Below are 24458 nucleotides of genomic sequence, written 5' to 3'. Positions count from 1 at the left end.
TCCAATGTAATAAACTGTCTGAAAATATGTTAGTTTTTTTCAGGCATAATAATAATAATATTAAAAATAGTAAATTTGGGAATCTCTCTAAATGTATAGAATTTCATAGCAATAGGGCTGAGTGCAGTCTAAATACTGCTGCTCCCAGCCAAGCTACCTTTCTGTGCAGTGTGCACTCACCATGCAGCTTCCACTTCCTGCCTCAGTAATTACATCCGGCATCCTGTAAGGCCACGTCACGCTGACTGACAGGCCTCTCCACCAATCACCTTCTACCCTAAGAAGCAGCCGCTCTCTCTCTCTCTCTGTTTCTTTTCGTCGCCCCCCCGGTCTGCCCCTGCTCTGGAGTGGGGGCTGTTACCTGAGGGCAGTTTACACAATCTACCCCCTGTGTTTCCTTGTAGCTGATATTGCACTATTTGCCTTATTATAAAAAGTAGTGTTCAAGGGTCTTAATACCCTTTGTGGAGGGGCAATTATGACGTGGTATTTATAGATTATTTCAAAATATTCAAAGTGCCAAGCGCTAAAAACATCCAAACTCCACCCACAATTCTATGGAGTACCACCCACCACACCTGGGACCATCTTAAGTGGGCAGAGCCTGAAACCGTTATTGGTAATCAGAAAGTGACTAAATACGTTAGCCATGTGGCTCTAATACCTGTTGTCATGGAAACCTTGTTTCAGTATTTAGATACACCAATCATTGCAATCAAGCAGGGATCTCTCCCATTACATAATGGGCGCAAACGCAAACTGGGAGTCTTTATTTCATCGGGGGGGGGGGTAAGACGGGGTCAGATCCTGTGTGTGTGACCCTGAGAAGGGTAAATTCACGTATACACCCACGCCTCATCCTAAATTATACCCCAGCCAACATCACACCAAAACGGGCCCAGCTCCACCCACCAACACCACAGCACCACCCACATCACACACCACTCCACCCACCCCAGTGGTTTCCCGTAGCTGAGGCATTGAAGGGAAGGGAGGCATTTATGGAAGGCTGTCCTTTTTATGTTCCCTCTACAAACTCCCCCGTGAGAGGGGATGGTGCTCTACCAGCAGATCGCATTCGCACCTCACGACCACTAGGGGCGCTGGACAACTTCTTACTAGGAAAGCGTGGATCAAACGAAGGGCAGGCGGTTCATCGAGGAGCGGAAAGGAGTCGAAACCATTAACTTTATTTTACAAACATTTCCATGCATTAGATGTTCAGAGCCCTGCCCCCCCCCCGAACTGTTACCCCATCCGTTTTACTCTCTTCTGCAATGAATGGAAAGGCAAATAAAACCAACTGCAAAAAGGCCAAAAATTGTTTCATTTTGGACACCGAGATCACTTCCCAAAAACCTCAAAATATATTTATATATAAAAAACAAAACCCCCCCTCTGTACGCTGACTTTACAAAGAGAAACATAAATTAGAAGCCCCGGGTCGGAGCGTTCACAGTAGTCCTTGTGATTGAAGACATAACGCTGGACTGGAGGCGTCCTCTCCCTGGCAGTCGCAGCGCGAGGCGCCCGGTCCGACGCGGCCTCGCTGTCCACTCAAGCATCGCAGGAATTTCTTCAGTGCCTCTGGTTCCTCCGACCAGGCGGCCGTAAACCGTGCAAAATCCTGATCTCGTGGCAAGACCGGAGCATAGTCGCTGGGGTCCTGGATCACGCGGATCACCGCTCCGGTTCCGGCTCGTTCTGCAGAGTTCGGATCTTCTCCGCGCAGGATTTTTTATGGGTGGGCCAGTCTCTCTGCTGACACTGCGTGCCGCAGTACCGGGCGAGCTGGCATCGCCCGCAAATATTAAACTCACGCAACTACGAAGAAGAAAAAAAAGGGGGATTTCATTATTGAAGCCAAGTGAAGGACGTTCAGCACCAACGAATGAGACCGCTGTGACGCGGCTCCCTGCATACTCAGATCCCGCAGAGGGATAGGACGCATCGCATGCACCGTTATAAGGCGAGTTTGTACTCCGGTGACTGTCGTACCTGCTTCTCCATCATGGTGCACGGAGGGTAATGGCATTCGTAATAAGTGCAAGAATTCTCTTCCTCCCTGACGACTTCTCCGTTGGCGTTGTAACAGCGCGTGACGTTCAGCAGGGGGAATAAATCTTCTATGGGGTCGGTGGGGAGCTGCTGTATGGCGAGCCAATAAAGAGACTGCTCCCTGCAACAGAAGGTAACCCAATCAACACGGAAACCCAGACCCCGTCAGCAGATCGGCCCCCGGCGAGTCGCCCGTTTCTCCTGCTGTAAAGACTCAAACCTTAATCAGTCGTTGGTCTCGTCTTAGATTCAGGAGCCGTATGTCTGTCCCATGCATGTTTAATACCCTCACTGTATTACCCTCTACCACTTCTGCTGGGAGGCTCTTCCAATTATCTATCACCCTCTTGAGCACATGTTCAATTACCTCTGCTTGCTGGAAACTTCCTCCTTCTCGAGTCTCCAGCCCCACGGAACCAGCTGCAGGTTATCCAACCGATTATCGACGGTGATGCCATTTAGATGGACCACTTGAAATCCGGGTGCGATCCCCCCTTTGTGTCTTTGCCTGAAAGTTGCAAAACTCCTAATCAACACCAAACGAAGTGAAGGACCTCAACAGGCATTCGTCACATGATCAGGGCAAGCGATTAACGGCAAACATAACCCGTTCCTACGCACCACAACAGTTCGTGAAGAAAGCAGCCAGAGCCTCTGCCTTTGTACTTGTCGAACGCGTAGGCAAATATCTTTGCGCCGTTCCCGTCTGCATCGACTTCCATGCGAGCCTGAAAGGGAGGAGAACATCGTCAGCGGTCAAAAGCGCTGCCGGCGCAGGAGTCTCGTGCCAGCGACGGCTTCAGCAGCGTGACGGGCAGACAGCGGGCAGAGAGAAGGGCCACGAGTCCCAGCATTCTTACCTCGAAAGAATAGTTATCCACGAGTGGGATGTCCTGCTCGTCAATAAGCGTGTACTTTATCTACGAGAGAGAGGAGAGCGCATGTTTAGGTACAAAGACAGCGCATGGAGCGGGAGCCACCTCCCCATCTGCAAGCGGCCCTCCATACCCGGCAGCGGCAGAGCGGTCCCCACGTGCCGACGGCCGGTGCAATGTGCCAGGTTTACAATCCATCTATGATCGTGGCACGAGTATCAAACCATTACGGCAAAAGGGATCCAAGCAGACGGAGGACGTGCAGCGTTTCTCTAAATACACCCCGGGCATTTCCAAACATGTCTGAACACGGCACAGGTGTCACCCGCTCCCTCCTCTGTACGTGACCCAGATTTCGCCCAGCTCCCTGCGGTGAGCGCTGCCGGGTAACCTGCCCCGTGGCAGCCTCCGGGTTTATACAGGTGCATGTTTTACACTCCAGCCCATTTAACGAACTAAGTTACACACTAAGTGCACCCAGAACACGCAAACGTAACGCTGAGCACCTGCTTCCCGCTGGGGCCAGCCATGCCAGAGCCAGGGTATCGGGGGTGACAGTCACTGCCCCACCCCCCTCCTCTGGGGTAACAGGCAACCCCTGGAGTCACTGTCCTACCCCCCTCCTCTGGGGTATCTGGGGTGACGGGCAACCCCTGGAGTCGCTGTCCCACCCCCTCCTCTGGGGTAACAGGCAACCCGTTGAGTCACTTTCCCACCCCCCTCCTCTGGGGTATCTGGGGTGACAGGCAACCCCTGGAGTCACTGCCCCACCCCCTCCTCTGGGGTAACAGACAACCCCTGGAGTCACTGTCCCACCTCCCTCCTCTGGGGTATCAAGGGTGACAGGCAACCCGTTGAGTCACTTTCCCACCCCTCTCCTCTGGGGTGTCAGAAGGCCTAGCCACGCCGGAATGGGACCGCCCATCCCACAGGAGGCGTGTCAGTCCCCATGCCCTTGACCCCGCCCCCCCGCAAGCGATTAACCCTCTCGCAACAAGGGGCGCAGCGCGCGTTACACCCATTTCCCCTCAGCATTCGGGGGCTTAGTCTGCTCCCGTTTGGCCGACACCGGCATGGCCTCTCTCCGGCTCTCACCTTTCCGGCAACCCGGCCAAGCCGCACGATGCCCAGCTTGAAGTCCGTCATGTCGCGGAGACCGGTTGTGACAGCGGGCGCGGTGGCTCTCCTGACCCCTCGGACACCGAGCGCGGGAACCTCAGGACCAACCGGCCGAGCTCGTGCAGCACGCGGGAGCCGCTGCGATGCCACGCGCCGCCTCTCCCGGCCGCGCGCGCAGTCTACAACCTGACTGGGCGGGGCCCCGATCGCTGTGCGGCCAAGGAGCCAATCAAAGCATACGGCAGGCGCAAGCCTAGAACGAAGAGCCGGCAAGGGCTGACCAATCAGATTACAAAAAGGGCGGAGCTAAGGGGCCTCTGACATTCTGGGGTTAGCGAGCGATTCGTGCTGTCTGGTGACGTCAATTTCGCGGGAAGCTTTGTGCCCAGAATGTGATGTCACGTCTGTCAGACATTTAAAGGGCCAGCAGATGCACAGCACAGGGTACATTTAATAACCCGCGGGCACCATGCGACCATTAGTGTTATGAAACATGGCTTTCACTACTCCCAAGTGTCCCAGTTTAGCACCCAGTCCCTATTTATGCATCCTGCATCCTTTTCTAGCTCAGAATGTCTTTTGGATAAATGTAAGGCATTCTAGCTTTGAACACATTTTGGTTCCCGGCTGGTAACCATGGCAACATGGAAAGCAAACAGAGGGCTTCCTGGGAGTAGTATGTGTATAAGGTGCATGCAGGCCGGCACATTGATTGGAATGGGAGTAGCTACATGTGACTCGGAGAAACAGAACGCATCACCAAAATCATTCCTAATCCCAGAACACGCAGAGGACATCGCCTCTAAACCCCAACTGACCCAAAATACTCTTTCCTTCCAAGACAAAGAGGGCTCAGCTCCCACCCAGAAAGCTGCATTTTATCAATACCCAATCATCCTACATTTACAGCCCCCCATAATGCAACATTACAAACCATGTGTTTTACAGCCCCCACTGATCATTCTGGGCACCTCCGATGCCCATTAGGGCCAGGTTGTGAGTGCAACTTGGATGAAGGACCCTTCCTGATCGTTAGTTTTCGGGACACACAAACTTTGGTTTTTCAATTTCCTCCTTGCAATCTGTTATTTTCTTTCAGGACCGGCAGATCGGGCACATGTGACACCTAGCGGGGGTTCCGGCAGACTGTTCCTCTATGCTGCCAACCTGGAACCTTTTATTGCCCTTTAGTATGTGAACATCGGTCATGAAATAAAACCGAAAAAATATTTGCGAACGCAGAAGTCAAACACGCTGGGGGTTCAAAATCTGTATTGTACACCAAGCCCCCTTTAGGCTAACAGGGAGAGCAATGGGCCAGTCGGTAAAGCTACTTACATTAAGGAAAGATCTTTACCTTTACAATCATTTATATTTAACGAATACGTTGATCTGTTGTATGAGGCCGTTATCCCCGGGGCAGAAGAACTTTTAGTTACAGATAAAGTGGAATCCGGATGACAGCCTTCTGCAGGACGTTCTATCACCAACCTAACCCAAAAAGCTCTGCAGACACGGCGGATATTTCCAAATGAGCACACAACACAAGAAATAATTCAGATTTTTCTTTATTAAAGATTCTTTTCTGTATTCATGGAAGGTTTAACTCTGTAGAAAGAAAAAAAGATCTCCGTTAGGGGTGCAGAGCAGGAAGGCAATTAGGGAATTGACACATTACAGGGATAGGTGACCCCAGATATAGGGCAGGATCAGGGATCAAGGGCCGAGCATTTATCTGCCATCAGATGCTCCCAAAACCAACGGCACAATGAAAGCCCCATCCGGAGCCCCTGCCGAGACCCCTCGGACCGATCAGCGGAACTCCAAGGACCAAAAGGCATGCAGCTGATTACCACCGGTGGATGTTACAACCAGCAAAGCCCATGTAAGGAGAGACAGAAACCGGGGCCGTTAACTGCGTGCAGCCCCCCCCCCCCAGTTGGTTTAAAGGGGTACTCACCGCTGGGCATTCAACTGCACCGCTGTTAATATCGTCGATGATATCGTGGGGGTGTCTGCCATCAACGTTGCAGCCAACAGACTGTGCTGTCCCCAGAATCTCTTTAATAGTTCCTAAATTAAACCAGACACGTGTCAGAGGTCATCGGTGAAGGGAACGGCGTTACAGCAAAACCAAATACTAATTACAATTTACAATCCAGAGGCAAGCAACGTTTTTAACCGCCGGGTCGCCAAAGAACAGCGACCCCCCCTCCCCCCCATGCAGCCAGCATCCCAAATACAATAAAAGACATCGCAGGGCTTTAACGCAGCGCCGGGACAGGATGTCTTACTGGTGCGCCGCACCGATCTATGTAGCATAAATGGTCTGGTTGGGGATATTAAAGAACCCCCTTATAACCGGCCCATTGTGCAGTAGGTCAGCGGGGGACCGCAGTTTTGTACCAGAGAAACTGTCACCCCCAGACCTGCCGCTCTCGGCCAGCATGCGGCACAGAGACACGCGTTGGCATCGTCAAGGGGTGCAAGAAATCAACTCACCGGAGAGCTCTCTGGCCAGAGACCGGTGCCTCATCTGACGAGCGATGCTGATGATTTCATCCATGGTGACGCTTCCACTGTGTTTAACTGTAAGAAGAATCAACAATGCTTAACAGTTACACACACAGACACATTTACACACACACACACGTTTAATTCCACCTCCGCGGCCATCGGAGAGGATGATAAATCTTGTCCCCAGTCTTTCGGCACAGAATCATTCACAAGCAGAATAAGCCTGTTTCCTAAGAAGGGGTTTCTTCTCAGCTCACCACTGGATTATACGCAGTCACGCAGCAGACTGTTATAGTGGCGGGTGGCTGTGTTGATCATTCGCAGGGACTCGAGGGGCACTTACTGTTCTTCTGCTTCTTTCTGTCACGGGGAGGCTCCTTCAGAGCTTTAATGATCAGAGCCGAGGCAGACGGGACGACCTCAATCTGCAAAAAATAAACGGCCCGGGGTGAGGATGGAGGAGAAGCGGCTCTCCCGCCACGCCGAAGGCGCCTTGTATGTCCCCGATCTTTCGGCACAGGGTCCTTCACACACACAGAAGGACTCTGTTTCCTAAGACGGGGTTTGCTCTCAGCTCACCACTGGAATATACCCGGTCACAGGCAGACCTGTATAGTGGCGGGTGGCTTTAAAAAGCTGAATCGGGCCAGCCGCCCCTGGGCACAGGGCCACAGATCCACGAACCCGTTTGCCCCGTCCAGACCCCAACCCACAAGTAACAGCTGCTACTAAAGCCACATCCGAGAGCCACATTACCTGAGCCTGTCTGTTCTGGATGGTCAGCTTGACTGTGATTCTCAGCCCCTTCCAGTCACCGGTTGCCTTGGCAATGTCGTCACCAACTTTCTTGGGAGACTGTAAAAAAATAAGAAAATATATATATGTTTTACACAATGGACAGGGCCAGGACAGGGTTAATGCCATCAATAGCTTGTCACACTTTATAGCACTAAAAACCCCGACCCAACGAACAGAACTCACCAAACCCAGAGGGCCGATTTTCGGGGCCAGAGCAGATGTGGCTCCCACTTCTCCTCCTGTGCATCTCAGGCACACTGAAAGAAAATACAAGGTTTAGCCAACATTAAGACGTGAAAGCCCAGACAGCGGCGAGGGGCCGGCCGGTGGCCAGTGGGCACGCTGTTCTCAGCTTTCGGCACAGAGCATTCCACGCGGAGAAGTGTTCTGTTTCCTGAAGTGAGGTTACTCTAAGCTCACCACTGGAATACACCGAGCCACGCGGATCAGGCTGGCATAGTGGCGGGTGGCTAGTGTCACTGCAACAAAGGAACACCGCAGCAAAAATAGCACGTTTTAACCAAATAAATATTAAAGAGGTTCTAACAAAAGGTTCGCACAAAACTACAACTCACCGGAGACGATTACCCGAGCCGGGGTCTAATGCCCAGCGGGCCACCAGCTGCACGCGTACCGGCAGACAATATGCTACCCATAGGATGACGTTCTGTACTACACTCGGCCGGTGAGAGAACTGACCCACTGTACTAGCCCAGTGAGTAAGGACTCGTTGGTTCCGGGGAAACCCCAACACCCTGCAGAGAAGCCGCAGAAAGCGCTAGTCCCTCACTAACTGCGCTACATACCCTGCAGACGCTATCAGGATACATCCCCAGGTCCGTGACACATGCACCGGTAACCGCACACGTGGCTCTCCTAGTTTAATTCCCCCCACAGGGGCAGATACCGATACCCCTTACTGCCCGACACATGCTGCTGTAGAAGTACAGCCCCTCACCCAGCCCCCGTCTCCCCGTACAAGTACCGTGAGGGCCTGCCGCTGAGGCCTGCTCGACCGCCCGGAGCCCGCGGCTCCCACTTCCCGCACGTACCAACTTTAATCTCGTTAGGATCGAATTTAGGAGGCATGGTGGTTCGATATAAGGGGTTTCCGCTTCACTGGGACCGGTTTCGGTGTCGGATGAACCCGGATTCGGGACGACCGATTGGACAGTTGCACCTCAACCAGCAGCGAAGCGGGCGAGAAAGAGGGAGGAGTTTGCGCGATGCCGTGAATATAGCTCCTAAGATATCGCGATACTGACGGACTGCCGCCATCTTGTGTGTGGCACTGCCTGGCCCTTGCCAACCAAAACATCTGGGAATGGCAAACCTGGCACCGAGTGAGGCCTCTGACCGTACAGAGGTAATGTGTTCCGGAACCGGACGGGCAGCAGCACCAGGGTTAATGTGGGTGGCACCCTGCAGGATATGCAGTTACCCCTGTGCCAGTGCCCTCTTGCAGTGCTCGGAGGAGGGCAGGTAGTTGACACATGGAGGGGCTTCCCAGCTGATGTCAGACAGCTGACAGTGTGTATGTGTGGGGAGTGGATCACGTGATAGAGGGAACCCGGAAGTGTCTGTAGAGTGATTGTGCAGGTCCAGCCGCAGTCCTGTCAGCGTGCCCAGTGTGCCAGCCCTGCCCATCACAGTGAGTACAGGGGCAGGGAGCAGGCTGGGGCAATAGGCTGTGTGATCCCTCCGTGCTGGGGTGTTACGGCGTCATTGTTTGGGTGTCACATTGTGGTTAAAGTAGTGATGTCAGCTTGTAAACAATGTCCTTAGACTGTCAGGGGGAGGTGGTACCGGGTGTTTCTGTATGGGTCGGGGGGAGGGTGGTACCGGGTGTTTCTGTATGGGTCGGGGGGAGGGTGGTACCGGGTGTTTCTGTATGGGTCGGGGGGAGGGTGGTACCGGGTGTTTCTGTATGGGTCGGGGGGAGGGTGGTACCGGGTGTGACTGTATGGGTCGGGGGGAGGGTGGTACCGGGTGTGACTGTATGGGTCGGGTGGGGGGGAGGTGGTACCGGGTGTGACTGTATGGGTCGGGTGGGGGGGAGGTGGTACCGGGTGTGACTGTATGGGTCGGGGGGGGGGGTAGTACCGGGTGTGACTGTATGGGTCGGTGGGGGGGGTGGTACCGGGTGTGACTGTATGGGTCGGGGGGAGGTAGTACCGGGTGTGACTGTATGGGTCGGGGGGAGGTGGTACCGGGTGTGACTGTATGGGTTGGGGGGAGGGTGGTACCGGGTGTGACTGTATGGGTCGGGGGGGGGCACCGGGTGTGACTGTATGGGTCGGGGGGGGGTAGTACCGGGTGTGACTGTATGGGTCGGGGGGTAGTACCGGGTGTGACTGTATGGGTCGGGGGGGTAGTACCGGGTGTGACTGTATGGGTCGGGGGGAGGTGGTACCGGGTGTGACTGTATGGGTCGGGGGTGTAGTACCGGGTGTGATTGTATGGGTCGGTGGTACCGGGTGTGACTGTATGGGTCGGGGGGGTAGTACCGGGTGTGACTGTATGGGTCGGGAGGAGGTGGTACCGGGTGTGACTGTATGGATCGGGGGGGTGGTAGTACCGGGTGTGACTGTATGGGTCGGGGGGGTGGTACCCTGGGTGTGACTGTATGGGTCGGGGGGAGGTCCCTCTCTGTGTGTGTTTGTTTGGGGTGTTAGTGCCGGGCGGTCTTGGTGTTGTATCAGTCGGCCGTCACTGGTTTGTGTCGGTTTGTGTTGGTAATGAATCGCGTTTCGCTCCGTCTGCCGCCGCCGTCGGCCCGTAAATCATCCTCTTGTAACGATCTCCTGATTCCGTTTTTCTCCTGAAGCAGATCCGTCGGTGCAGCCGGGATGTTAATTATTCTTCATGTCGGAGAGTTGTTTTGTGGGTGTCGTGGTACCCAGGCTGGTGTCAGCCGGCTGTTTGTGGCCCTTGGGTGCCGGGGCCGGCTGAGCTGGGTGTTTATTTCCTCATTCCAGGCGTTCCAATCAAATCATTGAATGTCCCCGTGATGCCGTCTTCAGGCGTGTCCTCGGCTGCGATACCGGCTCCGTGACGCCATAATCCGCGGGCGTCACCGGTGGATTTCCACGAGCTATAAACACCACAGGATCTGTGTCAGTCGTGAAGCTCCCGGCGGCGCTTTGATCTCGTTGTGAAACGCGTGGGTGAGTGGCAGCAGCGATGGCCGGCGAGGTGCCCCGGTGGGGGGCAGTAGTGTTACTTGCGGGCTGGGTTATGGGGGGGAAGAAGTCGCTGTTGAGGTGAGAAGCGCCGCGTCTGATTCCTACTGAATCACCTCAGGGCTGACGTCTCGCTGTAAGAAAACCAGAATTTCTTGCACCGCGAACAACATCGAGCGTCTCGTGTCTCTGTATAATGCGCCTGTCGCAGCCCCCAACCACCATACCTGGGTGACGGGGCAGGTTATGGGGGTCACAGTCTGACTCCTTCCTATTCCCCCCCCCTGCTGGGATCATATATAAGACTCCCAGTCGGTGCTTTTGCCCCCAGTATGTTGTGGTTGATCTCCCTGCTTGAATGCTGGTGACTCAATTAAGTGTATCATTAAATAATGACATGTCAAGGTTTCCATGGCGACTGGTAGTAGAGCTATTTGGGTGACACATTTGGCGAGTCACTGCATCTTCGCAGTGGGCTATTAAAGGGTTAATATTTCCAGAGTCTCAGGAAGCTCCTGGGTCTGCCGATGACTTGTTTGGGTGAAAACACAGAGAGTTTGGTATCCGCAGCTACAAAACGCCATGTTGGGGCGCGGGGGGGGGACAAAGCAGTTACCCCGCGTAATGATTGTGCGTCTGTCCCCAGGGGAGGACGCCATGCGGTGACACCCAAGCAGCCGCCGAGTGACTTCCTGGCGCCCCCCGCAGAGCCGCGGTGACATGATGCCGCTCTTCTCCCGCAGACCGAAGCAGAGCAGCGAAGCCCGCAAGCGGCTGGAATATCAGCTGTGCCTGGTAAACACGGAGCGTCAGCTTCTCGGCTCGGAGACTCGCCCTCCGCTCGCTAAAAAATACCAGAAAATAGCGGGTTACTCTCCGAAACAAACCCATTTCCAGTGTTACTGACTGGAAAACAGGCCATTTTGAATGGCCATGTCTGCTAAACAGTGTTATTCCTGCACACAACACACAAGGCGCCTGCAGCGATAATGCCGTTTAGCAGACATGGCCATTCATCTTCTTATTGTTTCCCTGCAGGCTAAGGAGGCCGGGGCCGACGACATCTTGGACCTCTCGAAATGCGAACTATCCGAGGTAAGCGGGGGTCTCTGTTTCATGAATACTCGGCTGGCGTTACGCCGGAACGCGCCGACTTACCTGAGTCTCCCTCGTCTGTTTTTAGATCCCGGACGGAGTTTTCTCGACATGCCGGGTTTTGCAGAAAAAGGTGCGTCCGCAATTACGCCCCCCGCTTCCAGTTCGGCGTCCGCCCCCCCCGCTTCCAGTTCGGCGTCCGCCCCCCCCCGCTTCCAGTTCGGCGGCCGTTCCCCCCGCTTCCAGTTCCGTGTCCGTTCCCCCCGCTTCCAGTTCCGCGTCTGTTCCCCCCGCTTCCAGTTCCGCGTCCGTTCCCCCCGGTTCCGGTTCCACGAATCGCTCGCGTTCTCAGACGTAACGTTCTAATTTCCAGATCTCCGCTTTTTCTCGCAGGTGTTGATTCTTCACAGCAATTTTTTAACGCAGCTCGTGCCCAAATCGTGCCAAATTCTGGACCTTTCAGCCTTAAAGGTAGAGAACGCGCTCGCACGGACCGTCGTGTAAACGTAACGATATCTCGGTATCTCAGAATTTATATCAACCCGGAAACGTTTATCAGATGTATGTAAAGAAAATGTATTAAAGGGTTAATGCCACTTTTTGCATTTAGGTCCTCGATCTCCACGACAACAAGATTCCGTCCCTTCCTGATGACGTTGGTCAGCTGACCTCTTTACGGGTAAGGTGGGGAGATGGTGGACAACCGTGTCTAGCGCAAGTTCCAGTAATAATGTCTCTGGACGGCCGATGCAATTTTAATGAGATTTATGAAGGATTTGGGTAACGGGGAATCTCATTAGAGTGTCTTTTAGACACGAGAGTCTTTGCGCATGTTCAGAGGTGGAGTGGGAGCGCATGAGCTGGATTTTAGAAGGACCGATGAGATCTGTACTCACGTTCTCTCTCTGCAGGTGTTGAATGTTGAACTAAATCTCTTACGGTCTCTTCCCGACTCCATCGGAGACCTCGTCCAGCTTCAGACCCTAAACCTGAAAGGTACCAAATTTTATTACTAAGAAGGAGCTGCCGTCCGTGAGTCATCTCAACGAATTCATAAGCAATAAAAACCCGATTCTCCTGTTTTTATAAGCAGTCCATGCTTCGTGTTTTGCGACACGTCGGTCTCTTGCTCGTTTCTTGGTAGACGTCTCGTTGTCTCCTGCCCCGGCGTCTCTCGCTCTCACGGGAGATCCCTTTCATTTTTATCTCTAGGGAATAAACTGAAGACCCTTCCCCGGACAGTAGGGGGGCTGCGGAGCCTGCGGACCCTCGATATCACCGAGAACAGGCTGAGCGCGCTTCCTGCAGCGCTCGCCAACGTCCGGACGCTGGAGGTGAGCTGCGTGTTCTGGGGCAGGCATGCAGACGGGTGAATATCGTGTAATCCTCACGTGTAATCCGTACGTGTGTTCCGTACATGTGTTCCGTACATGTGTTCCGTAGATGCTGTCCCTGGATACGACCGATATGACGTACCCCCCGGAGGCCGTGTGCGTGGAGGGAACTGAAGCCGTGCAGCGCTACCTGTGCACAGGTATGAACTGATCAGGTGCCCGCCGGTGATAATTAGTCGTTATACCCTGGTAAGCGCCTGGAATGGTGGATACCGGTAATCGCTTGGCGTGTACAGAACCCCCAGCCTTTCGTGTGAGGAAGGATTTTCCGTTTCCGTGTCGCTAATCCCGGCGCTGCTTCCGGCCCCTGCTGGCGATAGACCGTTACTAGACTCGGGTAAAGCCCCGGATATCAGAGAGCGAGAGGCGACGCTCCTGGACCCGCCGCTCTTTACGCCGCTTTATCGTTTATTTACGAAGCGCCAGCAGACTCCGTACAAAAAGGACGTGAAAACTACAGAACGGACCGTAACGGTATTTGCAGCGTCGGGGAATCTCCGTAACTCGCTCTCGTTTCCCCGTTTAGAGATCGGCATTGAGTATTGCCCTCCTTCCCAGTACCTGCTCTCCGTCCTGGAGAACACGGAGTCTGAAGTGGATTGTGTGGACGGGACGGTCTCAGCGCCCCCCAGACTGGACACGGAGTGGCAGGTGCGCCCCGGATATTTCTATCGCTACATTAATGTTACTTTATCCCCTGTTATAGATTGTGTGATATTTAGATCCCAAACCTCGTTGGGTTAATCGGTTAATGAGCCTACGAGATCTTCCTCCTTCTGTGAGCTTAATGTGTCTCTGGGGGCATTAAGACCAAGGAGTTCTATTATTTGCTGCAATGCACCCAGACTTTTAAACTAGTTTTTTTTTCCCATCTCTTTATTTTTCAGAATAAGTTTTCGGAATATGAAAGGAGAAAGGTGAGTTCCGCAGGAGAACTAAACAACGTGGTTTTGGCCAGAGATGGGCAGCTCTCTCGTCGGTGTTATGTACCCAACGCTGGGTTTTAATGGGTTTTTTTTGCTTTTTTTCTGCTTTCATAGGAACAAAAAACGATAGAAAAACTGGAATTTGAGCGACGTTTAGACTTGGAACAGAGAGAGCATGCGCAGCTTGTCCAGCAAATCGGCTCCCAGAAGGATGAGATACTGCAGATGGTGAAAAAGGTGGCTGCAGTCTACAGTGAGACCCTCAGAACCCAGAGTTCGCGCGGGCGGGGGGGAGGATAGATATCGGGGGCTGTTAGCCGGCCGGGGTTACTGCAGATGAGTCGGGGTCAGGACCCAGAGTGGTCTTCAGCTCCCACTTTTCCTGGTTTTGGTGACATGGCCTCTTTAGTGACAAATAAGCCCTTGTAAACCAGGTGGTCTGCGCATGTTTGAGACAGTCCCGCGTGGCTGACGTCTTGTGCTTTTGTCTCAGGAGCAGTCCAGGTTGGATAGAGGGCTAAACCAACACCAGCGGAGGCTGCAGAGCGAGCGGCTTCAGCTGCAGGAACAGCTCAAGCAGATGGAGAGAGGGATCTCCTGCCGCATCTCAAATTTATTGCAGGACAACCGCAGGTCAGACAGTTCCTGGTGTCCCGGGTGGGGGAGGGGGGCGTCAGATTCGCCCCCCCCCCGTACGATGCTAGCCGTTATCGGTATGATGAAGAAACTCATGGTTACATTTTATTGCAGACAGAAGCAAAGCGTTGCCATTTTAAAGTCCCTGGAAGATGAGAGGTAAGTGACGTCCGCGTGTTGAAAGTTCGGAGCTGTCTAAGTCGGCTGCCGTCTTCCTCTGTCTCGTCGGGAAGTTAAGGTCTGTTTTGTGGCCATTTAAGTATTACGAGATCTTCTCTGCGCGTGTGTAAAGTGCAGGTGGGTTCTGCATGGGCAGGATTAATATTAAGCCACTCCCATAAGAACAGCAGATTTGCATATGGATATAACCACTCCCAGGAGGCGCTCAGACCTGGATGGCGTTAAAGCCACTCCCTGAGGCGGAGCTAGGCAGCGTTATCCTTTAGCCCCGTATATAGCGCCCTTATATTAACATAGTCACATGGCATCACAATGGCGTTTGGTACCTTCCAGGATTAGGATGGAGCAGCTGATGGCCATCACCCAGGAGGAAGCGGACAACCTCCGGCGAAAGGAAGTGGCCGGTAAGTGCAGCAGGCGGCTACCAAAATATACTTCGGATTGAAGATTCAGTTCCATTTTTGTACATTTTGAAGGCTGGTATCGAGGAGAAACCGTTGGGGGACAGGAGGCGTTTCTAAAGAAACAGAGATTTGCAGCATTTAGCTTTTTCCAAACGGATAAAATCTATATTTTTGTTCTTCTAAAAATGTATTTAATCACAAAAAAATATCGGCTAACCCTTTCAGAGCCAAGTGGTTCCGATTTATCGGGATCTGCACCCCCTAATCTCTTTAACAATTACCGTCTCGCCCCGTGCAGCCGCCATGCAGCAGATGCTACGAGAAAGTTACAAAAGCCGGCTTCTCCAGATGGCCTACGAGTCCAGGCGCCAGGAGATGGTCCACCAGGCGTGCTCCAGGTGAGAAGCCGGTGACCGCTAACCCAGCGTGAGCGGGGGGCTGTAGGTATAGATTGTTGGCACCGGGGCAGATGCCGGTTAACGTTTAGGTTGCAGGTAGAGTCACAAAGTAACCAAACCGCAGACGATCTGTCAATGATTGGACCCTCTGTATGAAGCAGCCGGATTATCCGTTAATCCGCGTGACGGGCGCTCGGATCCATACGTTCCGATGGAAATTTCCACGTCTTCGTTCCAAGCCCTCCCTACAGATATCGCCCGATCCACGATGGGCGACACAGTAAACAGATAACTGTTTTATTAATTATTATTGATAAGCGCCAACGTGTGCCGGGGCGCGGTGCCATTCGCGGCAGGGGACGTACACCATCAGTTCTTTGGGTCTCTTGGCCGTAGAGCACCGGGAAAGCGCCAATAATTAGTTACTTTCCTGTTGGTTTTTTTTTTTTGGTGCCGCCCACGCGCTTCTCTGCCGGTACGGCACACGGCGCCACTTTCCACTCCTGACATCGCAGGCGGGCCTGTGTACGACAAGGGGTTAAATATCTCCCATGATCCTCTTACGTTATATTTTGCAGCCTGGCGGATATGGATCACAAGTTGCAGCAAATCCAAGCGTGGCAGCAGCTGGATCACAGCAAGGCCATCAGCCAGATCCTGCAGGAGGTACGTCGCTAGGGGGTCCGCGGACGTAGATCGGACCCCTGTGCCGCGCCGAGCCCCGCACTCCGAACCCGACGCCGCTAATACACCAACCTGCCGAGTGGCTTTCTCCTTCCCCCATCCGTTGTATGTACCGGCAGCGTCCCCGAGTGCCGCCCGGCTCTCGCCAAACGTTAAAGGGATTTACTTAGCGGCGAAATGACATTTTTTTATCTCCTCTTGCAGTCGGAGATCCAGAAAGCCGCCTTCGAGGCTCTGCAGCTAAAGAAGGACCTGATGCACAGACAGATAAGGGAGCAGGTGAGTGGGGGCCGAGGAGGCGCTCGGCAGGTAACCGTATCCGCCATTTCCCAGGAGGCAGCATTTCAGGCTGGAGCGGGAAAAATCCCCTAAAAAACCCGAAATGAATTATTATTATTATTATTATTATTAAACGTCTCCCGATCCCCGTCTCGCTGCCGGGCGGCAGGCGGATCGTCAGAGCGCTTTACCCGTAAATCCGGTCTTCTGGTGTCTACCTGTGACCCGTAACGTAACGCCAGGCCGCCTTAAAGGCTCCTTATAACGTCGTGAGACCAGGAGCCCCCGGGGGTCTCCGGAACGTCACCAAGGGGCCCCAAACTGCCGGCTTTGGGTGACGTTGTAGCCTCTCTTCTTGATTCTGTTGCGTTGACGTTTGGGACGGGTTCCCCGCGCTCTCGCAGTAACGCTCCTTCCTCCTCTGAAATGCCGCGTCCGCCGCTAGCAGCCTGAACAGCCGTGCATTTAATCCATCGTCCGGCAGGGCCGGGCCGCATCCATCGCATCCCCCCTGCAAACATTTCAGCGTTTTTGCAGCTTTATTTCCTTTGATTTCTGGCTTTCCTGCTTCTTATTTATTTGCATTTTTTGTTGCTGTTGAATATCACTCGGCAACGGTTTTAGGGTTTTATAGACCTGTTTGAGTCTCGTGCCCACTATATACGGGCACTCTGGGCACTACTAATTCCATACAGTCTGCAGATGATTAGAGACTGGAGATTAGACATCTTATTAACCCCTTGTCCCCCCCCTCCGGCCGTCCTCTGAACACGATGGGGTGACCTGCAATTACCCTCGAAGCTGTAAATACCCCAATGTCAGCAGATCCAATTACCCAGCGGGGGAAGCGTTACAAGATGCCCTGCTGGATGGTTTTTTTTTAAGGAGGCTTTTAAGGAGGTTTTGGCTCCCTTTCTATGTATATTTAACCTTGCGATTTAAGCTTCTGAGGCTTGTGTAACCGTTTCCCTGCCGCGGCGCATGACCACGGTCCGGCGGCACGGCAAGCAAGCGGGAAGTTAATTGACCCAAACCTCCCTGTCTCGTCTTCTGTCTAGATTATATTAATAGAGAGTGAGTTAATGAAACTGACCCAGCTGGAGATTACCAGGCAAGAGCTCGACACCGAGGCGCTGCAGGTATGTGGTTACCCCCAGGTCTCTCGCCCCAAGGTCTGCCCCCCAGACAGGCAAATCTATCCAGGACAGGCATTTCCCGTTAGATCACCCCCCGGTACGGCAGGAATGGGAGCGCTGGCAGCAGATAGGAGCTTGTGGCCCCGTTGAGTCCGTCCGTAGAACTAAGGAGGATAATCGCGGATTTTGGTAAAACCCCGGTGTTTGTGAGGGATCTGCGCTGCCTTCTCATGTCTCTCGCTTCCATCATGTGCCCGTCTCTTGTACCCGTATGACGTGTCTCGTGCCCGTGTCGCGCTGTATGTCTCGTTAGCGTGCGTTGTGTATCGTCATGCCGCGTGTACCCCCGTGACTGTCCGTGTATTTTGTACATTGTGTCTGTGCGTCTCTTGTCGGTCCGTCTGTCTGTGTTTTTTGTGCGGTGTTCCCCGGGACTGAGTTGGCGTTCTGCGTGCCGACGGTCCTGAGTGAAGCTCCGCCGTGTTTACGGGACTCGTCTCGTCCGCACACCGTCGGCTCGCAGGTCTCCCGGGCCGGGCTGTGTTCCTCGTCCTGTCTTTGTCGGGTCATTTGTGTTCATTAAAGGGTTAACGCCGTTAGCGGAAGGATAGAGGATCAGGAGGCTAATTGCCCTTTAGTAAGACTGGGGGGCAGGTTTGATTGTTCTTGCCCCAGTCTCTCGTCCCTCTTCATCCTTCCTCCTTAATCTTTGGTCTCGGACATCCCCAAAGCCATCTCCAGACCGGCCCTCCCTTCCCCTGATCCCACCTGCCCCGTCCACTAACCCCCATTACTGCCCCTTCTCCGGTGGGGTGTTATACAGCAGAATCCCCCCCGCCCCGACGCCGCGTTATATCGCCGGTGACTTGACTTTGTCTCCGCCGCAGGAGGAGATCTCCGAGCAGCGCCGGGCCCTCAGCGAACTCCTACAGCAACTTCTCAAAGACAAGAAGCAGCGGGAGGAAGAGCTGAGGAATGTTTTGGTAAGATGGCCGTTCGTGGACAGCACCGGCTGCCGTCTCCTTCGTTGTGTAGTCATGTGGACGTACGAGTGCCTGTGGCCGGTCCGAGGCCGCGCTGGGAATAGGCTGTCGGTACCTCCGTAGTAACCCAACCCCCCAGTAGTGACCGATCCACCGCAGGGTATTTATACTCAGACTCTGCCCGTTGTACCCTCCCGCCTGCCGTGGGGTAACTTGTAGGGCGTTTGTGACTTTCCATAGATTGAGATGGATGCCAAGAGCGAAGCCAACCAGGAGAACTACTGGCTGATCCAGTACCAGCGCCTGCTCAACCAGAAGCCGCTGTCCCTCCGACTCCAGGTGAGTGGACCGAAGCCAAAGGGGGTAGTGGCACCCAGCCCCGCGTTCCAGCTGAGAAGTAAGCTGAGAATAAATCTGGTGTTTGCCCCGTGGACGTTACGCCGTGCCGGTTCTCTCTGTAGGAAGAAGGCTTGGAGGAGGAACTGGTGGCCCTGATGAAGGACCTGGCCGCTGAGAAGTATCTGCCGATATTCGCCCACCACCGCTTCTCGCTGGAGATGCTGGCAAAGATGACTCCGGCCGATCTGAAGAAGGTAGGAGATGTGAGAGCTGCGGCCCCCCGGAGGAGACGGATACAGACCCCAGGGCTCAGGGAGATCGGGAGCTTACGACGGGGGCCGCAAACACCGCGAGGGGCCGCAAACACTGCGAGGGGCCGCAAACACCGCGAGGGGCCGCAAACACCGCGAGGGGCCGCAAACACTGCGAGGGGCTGCATAAACCCCCCAGATATTCAGTTACTTATTGCCTCCTTAGCCTGATGGACATTAAACCGTATGCAGGGCGGTTTCTCTCTCGCAAAGTTACGGCGAGGGCATTTCCTAAAAGGGGCAGGATATTTACCCCCACCTGTAAGAGAAGGGGCAGGATATTTACCCCCACCTGTAAGGGAAGGGGCAGGATATTTACCCCCACCTGTAAGAGAAGGGGCAGGATATTTACCCCCCCCCCCCGTTAGAGAAGGGGCAGGATATTTACCCCCAGATACCGCGTAGTCGGTCACTGTATGTGGGGGTCCCGGCGTCTCACCGGCTGTCTTATTACGCAGATCGGAGTGCAGGAAGTCGGGCTGCAGGCGTCCATCATCCACCGGGCGAAAGAGATCTGGGAACTGAGAAGAGGTAACAATGTAACACGCACCCCTCTATGCCGTGTAACACGCTGTATCACACGCACCCCTCTATGCCGTGTAACACGCTGTATCACACGCACCCCTCTATGCCGTGTAACACGCTGTATCACACGCACCCCTCTATGCCGTGTAACACGCTGTATCACACGCACCCCTCTATGCCGTGTAACACGCTGTATCACACGCACCCCTCTATGCCGTGTAACATGCTGTATCACGCATCCTATGCCGTGTAACACGCTGTATCACACGCATCCTATGCCGTGTAACACGCTATATCACACGCATCCTATGCCATGTAACACGCTGTATCACACGCATCCTATGCCGTGTAACACGCTGTATCACACGCATCCTATGCCGTGTAACACGCTGTATCACACGCACCCTTCTATGCCGTGTAACACGCTGTATCACACGCACCCCTCTATGCCGTGTAACATGCCGTTTCGCGTCACTCTGGGTGAAGTTCTTTGCTTTTTAGGTAAACTGGATCCTGCGTATAACGTCTCACCTGAACCTGCGGAGCCGAGCGCCCCGGAACCCGTCCAACCAACCCCGGAACCTGAATCCGTTCCATTCACCGAAGTGACCAACAGGAGCTCGGAGTGCGTGGTCTGTTTAGAGCAGGAGGTAATGTTTCACGTTCATGTTATTCCGCCCCGATGCATCCCGGGAATGAGGCAGAAACTGCAGAATTTGGTTGGCAATGGGTTAAATCTGAGGGGGCATATACACTATACACTATACACTATACACTATACGTGACTCTGCTCTCCGTCCCGTTCTAGGCTCAGATCGTCTTCCTCGGCTGCGGACACGTCTGCTGCTGCGCCCCCTGCGGAGATGCCCTTCGTATCTGCCCCCTGTGCCGGGGCGAGATCAGCCAGCGGATACGGATCTATCACAGCGCCTAGCAGAGAGGATTCTGGGAACGGACCGCGTCCTATCCCTGCTCCCCAAACCATCGCAATGACTGAGATAAAGCTGTAAGAAGGGGTTAAAGGTCACGTGCCCCGGGATGGGGGGCTGCTTTAACCCTTTCTCACCGCTCGATAATGTGAACCGGCTCCTTTCGTACGTCATTCTGTGTATTTAAATGTTTGCGCCCCGTTTTCTGCCCCCCATCCCCCGTTACCTGGAGTATCTAACGTTCCAGGGGTCGTTCCGGAGGCCGTTGTCTGTAAGGTCGCCGGCGGCAGCGTATGATAATGCTGAGTATCGGATATAACCGCTGGCTCGCTGCTGGGTATAGCGGTGCCGAGTATCTGGCTATATGTATAATGTATAGATATCACATTCACCGTCTGCATGATGCTGCGCTGTATGAGGGGGCCGAGTATCTGCATGGAATGGCAGGGGGTCCCCGCATTATGTAACCGGGGTATATGGGTGTTATTAGGAAGATTATTTGCTATAATTTGCTATTTATTAAATGGGGGGAGGTAATGAAAGCCCCCTCCTCTGTATAAGAGAATAACTAAATGAAGGGGGGCGTCACTGCTCTGTAGTGCGCTCGTACATGTTGGGGGCTGGAGTGGCCCCTCCGGACAGGCCGCTATTAATCAAATAGCTGTTTTTTTATCACTCGATTGCACTTTACGTGAAGGAAATGTGGCGTTGGTTACAGGGAACGCATCGGGTATCGTCTTGGGTTTTGCGTTGGTGAAGCGGTGAGGGCACTCGGCTGAGAGTTTCTCAGAGTCTGTCCTCCCAGAACTGAGTGGCTTTCAGGATCTCCTCAGATGATTCAGGTGGTTTGATTAGAAATAACTAGCGGGGGACCAGGGGCCCCGGGGACCAACGCTGAGACCCTCCGGCCTATGGGGTCCCAGGGAGCTGCATGTATATTATGGGGGTCAGCAATGAAAAAACTGTTCATTATTATTATTATTGTTTTGGCCGTTAACCCTTTAAATGCCATCGAGTTGCTCAGCCTCTGGACTCCCCCGGGAGCTCCTTAAAACCCATCTGTGAAGCGCAGCGGCCGGCCAGGACTCCGCCGCCCCGCGGACCCCGCAAGTAACACCCCGGCTTCCCGAATACCAAGAGCCAAAGGGAGCGAAGGGTTAATGGCCCGCTGGGTGTAATTACCAGACTGATCAATAATTAACCCGCGGTGACGGGAAGGAGCGTCAGCGGTGCTCTAACATAACCCGGACCGCCGAGACGCGGAGGCATTAACCGAGAGCCCCCAGAGCGCCTGCCACCCCCTGATCATGGAAATCGCCCGCCCCGGGGGCCATAACCGGCTCCTGATTAAAAGCCATAATAATGATGCAGGGAGGCGGATGTTAAATGTATAATTTATTATTCTTACTTCCCGCTCCCTCCGTGTTTGGGGGGCAGATCAGGCTTTTAAATACCCCCCCCTATGGAGTCTGGGAGAAACATGAAGCAGTTTGCCCTTTGCTGGCGTCCGTAAAGCTTACGCTCCGTCCGTCCGTTTGTGGGCTTTATTGTTTTTCCCGTTTTCTGTGTATTTCAGCTCACAGACCACATTTGTTATCCGACATTTGCCCCCCACCACCACCCAAAGGGTTAAATAAGACCCCAAATCTCCGCTGGTCCCTCCCGAGCCCAAATGTTATACACCTTGTGTTATGCACCTTGTGCCGTGGAGTTGCGTGTTGTATAATCGGTCACGCTGTGTCGCTCTGTAACGTGTCGTTAAACTGTCACGCAGGTAATAAAAGTGCCTTTTGCATGAACCCCCCCGCCCCCCCCCCGCGACTCCTTAACCAGAAGCCAAAGTCCCGTCTCAGAGAATCCGTCTGATGGGCTTATTTACTAAACGGCGAGTCACCAGATATAGGGGGCCGGCTTCATGCAGGGGGAGCTCACCAGTGTCGGCCCTTCATGAATTCAGGCAATTGCCTCCGCAGCGAACTCCCGATCTTGTGAATGCAGCCCGGGAACACGCTCTGTGGTATGTAATAACGAACACGCGTGTCACACTCTGAATTAAGGCTGCTTTTTTTACGGGATCGGACAAGTCGAAAAGTCCCTGACCTGGAGAAGACTCGTTGTCACGGTCTGCTAAGTAAAGCGCCCCGTGGTGGGGCGGAGAGGTCGTGCTCCCTTCATTGGTCGGGATGTCTTAGATTAACTTGTTTTCTGAAGAACTCGCCGAGCGGCCAAAGACAAACAAACCGAGGTCCGTCACTGTCCACCGGCGGAGAGCGGACAAAGTTCAGCTCTGTGTGACCCCCGCTTCGCCTCCAGCTCTTCCCTGCTTTATCTCAGGACTTGTTTAGTGATAAAGACGCGGCTCCCCCGGCATGGGGTCTCAGAGTCCACGGTCCCTCGGCCACAAGGAGCGTCGCGCGTCCAAGAACCCGGCGTTCGAGCGGCTGCTCCCGAGTCACAAGAAGGCGCACGTCGGGGCGTTAAAGGAGACCTGAGCGTCCGTCGGTGGAGGTTTCCGTCCGTCGGGTCCCGGAACGCAGAAGGAGGAGAACGTTTATGTTCTGATCCCAGCGAGAACTTAGATCTCCTTCCTCGCCGGGCATCGAGTGATAATTAATTTTCCTGGAGTAAAACTCTCTGTAAATCGGATTGGTTCGCTTGGCGGTGAGATTGGCCGCCCGCCCGGGAGCTCCGGAGAGGGAAATATTCGTGGAATTCGTTCGTTCTTCCTCCATCAGCAAATTCCCCGGGACTTTCTAGTGATCTGCAGCGGGTACTTTAGACAAAAATTCAATTCCGGTGCGAGAAAAGCATTGCCCCCAACGCTGGGGGAGCCCCGTGACCCCCTAAACAGTCCTTGTACCCGCATTGTGATTGTGCGAGGGTCAGCGGGGGCCATGTTGTTTGATGGGACTACGTATCTGAGTAGAATTTGACCCGGTGCTTTTATTTATAGGCCCCGCAAACCTCGTCTTACGCCCGGTCCGTACAGAAACATAAAGGCTTAGTCTGAAGACCACGTGGAACATTTCGTGGTCCATCTTCCACTATTACTGTAATCCGGACGCCGAGGGCCTGTCTTGGTGCTCCACTGGACACGCTTGACCGCCATGGATCTGCCGTCGTTAGAGGCTCAGAAGGAGGTCACCCTGGGCGAGTGCGCCATTTGCTACGAGGTCTATAGAACGTCCTCCAAATCCAGGGCCCCGAAGACCCTGCAGTGCGGCCACAGCTTGTGCCTCCACTGCCTGCGGAAGCTGGTCTGCCACAGCTTGCTGCTGACCTTCGTGGTTTGTCCCTTCTGCCGCAAAGTCACCATCGTGCCTGAAGAAGGAGTCCAGGCCTTAAAAACCGACGAGGAGACCCTGCGCCGGGCGTCAACGGAGACCGTGATCTCCAGATCGCCAGAAGATGCCTCTCCGCAGAGCTCCAGGTGCTCCACTCCCAATTCCTCTCCCACCCTGTCAAGCGATCGCGCCTACTCGGCCCGTCCCTCCATCTTCACGGTCAGCGACGTTGTGCCCCTCGACCAAGGCCAACTGTGGGGCGGCAGATACAGGCAAGAAGTTCGCAGCACCTACCTGCTGGGGATCACCCGCCGGGTGGCCCTGTCTGAAGCCCACCCATCCCCTGCCTCCACATCTATCTCCGCCGACAGGGTCCGGATTTGCTTTGCGCTGGGGCTTATCGTCA

The 24458-nt window shown here is 54.1% G+C and overlaps 3 protein-coding genes, 1 long non-coding RNA gene and 3 other non-coding genes across 8 annotated transcripts; 2 read left to right on the top strand and 5 right to left on the bottom strand.

The window, feature by feature from the left end:
• Positions 1-1159: 1159 nt before the first annotated feature.
• On the bottom strand, positions 1160-4221 carry ZMYND19 (zinc finger MYND-type containing 19). Its single transcript, XM_053473823.1, has 6 exons — positions 4029-4221; positions 2919-2978; positions 2680-2786; positions 2426-2566; positions 1999-2179; positions 1160-1824 (listed from the first exon to the last, which is right to left on the bottom strand). The coding sequence occupies exons 1-6, from the start codon at positions 4077-4079 to the stop codon at positions 1681-1683; spliced, it is 684 nt and encodes a 227-aa protein (XP_053329798.1). The 5' UTR covers positions 4080-4221; the 3' UTR covers positions 1160-1680.
• A 1383-nt stretch (positions 4222-5604) lies between these two features.
• On the bottom strand, positions 5605-8579 carry RPL12 (ribosomal protein L12). Its single transcript, XM_053473827.1, has 7 exons — positions 8420-8579; positions 7551-7624; positions 7326-7424; positions 6913-6994; positions 6555-6641; positions 6013-6125; positions 5605-5660 (listed from the first exon to the last, which is right to left on the bottom strand). Exons 1-7 carry the CDS (start codon positions 8454-8456, stop codon positions 5655-5657), a joined length of 498 nt encoding a protein of 165 aa, XP_053329802.1. The 5' UTR covers positions 8457-8579; the 3' UTR covers positions 5605-5654.
• LOC128504164 (small nucleolar RNA SNORA65) lies at positions 6745-6871 on the bottom strand. The gene has a single exon (XR_008355397.1). It is a non-coding gene; the product is annotated as a small nucleolar RNA SNORA65 (small nucleolar RNA).
• Positions 7065-7192, bottom strand: LOC128504166 (small nucleolar RNA SNORA65). Its single transcript, XR_008355399.1, has one exon. It is a non-coding gene; the product is annotated as a small nucleolar RNA SNORA65 (small nucleolar RNA).
• On the bottom strand, positions 7708-7834 carry LOC128504165 (small nucleolar RNA SNORA65). The gene has a single exon (XR_008355398.1). It is a non-coding gene; the product is annotated as a small nucleolar RNA SNORA65 (small nucleolar RNA).
• A 177-nt stretch (positions 8580-8756) lies between the features above and the next one.
• LOC128503662 (uncharacterized) lies at positions 8757-11231 on the top strand. Its single transcript, XR_008355275.1, has 3 exons — positions 8757-8849; positions 10346-10534; positions 11196-11231. It is a non-coding gene; the product is annotated as an uncharacterized LOC128503662 (long non-coding RNA).
• Positions 11232-11269: 38 nt separating this feature from the next.
• Positions 11270-22559, top strand: LRSAM1 (leucine rich repeat and sterile alpha motif containing 1). 2 transcript variants are annotated; one of them, XM_053473812.1, is made up of 24 exons: positions 11270-11344; positions 11588-11644; positions 11733-11777; positions 12038-12115; positions 12255-12323; positions 12556-12640; positions 12857-12978; positions 13088-13178; positions 13565-13689; positions 13926-13955; positions 14079-14201; positions 14458-14597; positions 14715-14759; positions 15114-15184; positions 15483-15582; positions 16161-16248; positions 16471-16545; positions 17604-17684; positions 18569-18664; positions 18905-19003; positions 19126-19257; positions 19773-19845; positions 20341-20489; positions 20648-22559. In XM_053473812.1, exons 1-24 carry the CDS (start codon positions 11270-11272, stop codon positions 20771-20773), a joined length of 2175 nt encoding a protein of 724 aa, XP_053329787.1. In that variant the 3' UTR covers positions 20774-22559. The 2 variants fall into 2 exon arrangements, with proteins under 2 accessions (XP_053329787.1, XP_053329788.1); XM_053473813.1 differs by having other exon boundaries at positions 11273-11344; positions 14079-14192.
• Positions 22560-24458: the final 1899 nt, after the last annotated feature.

Source organism: Spea bombifrons, chromosome 8, assembly GCF_027358695.1.
Source record: "Spea bombifrons isolate aSpeBom1 chromosome 8, aSpeBom1.2.pri, whole genome shotgun sequence".
NCBI lineage: Eukaryota > Metazoa > Chordata > Amphibia > Anura > Pelobatidae > Spea > Spea bombifrons.
This window is presented reverse-complemented; position numbering and strand designations above follow the sequence as displayed.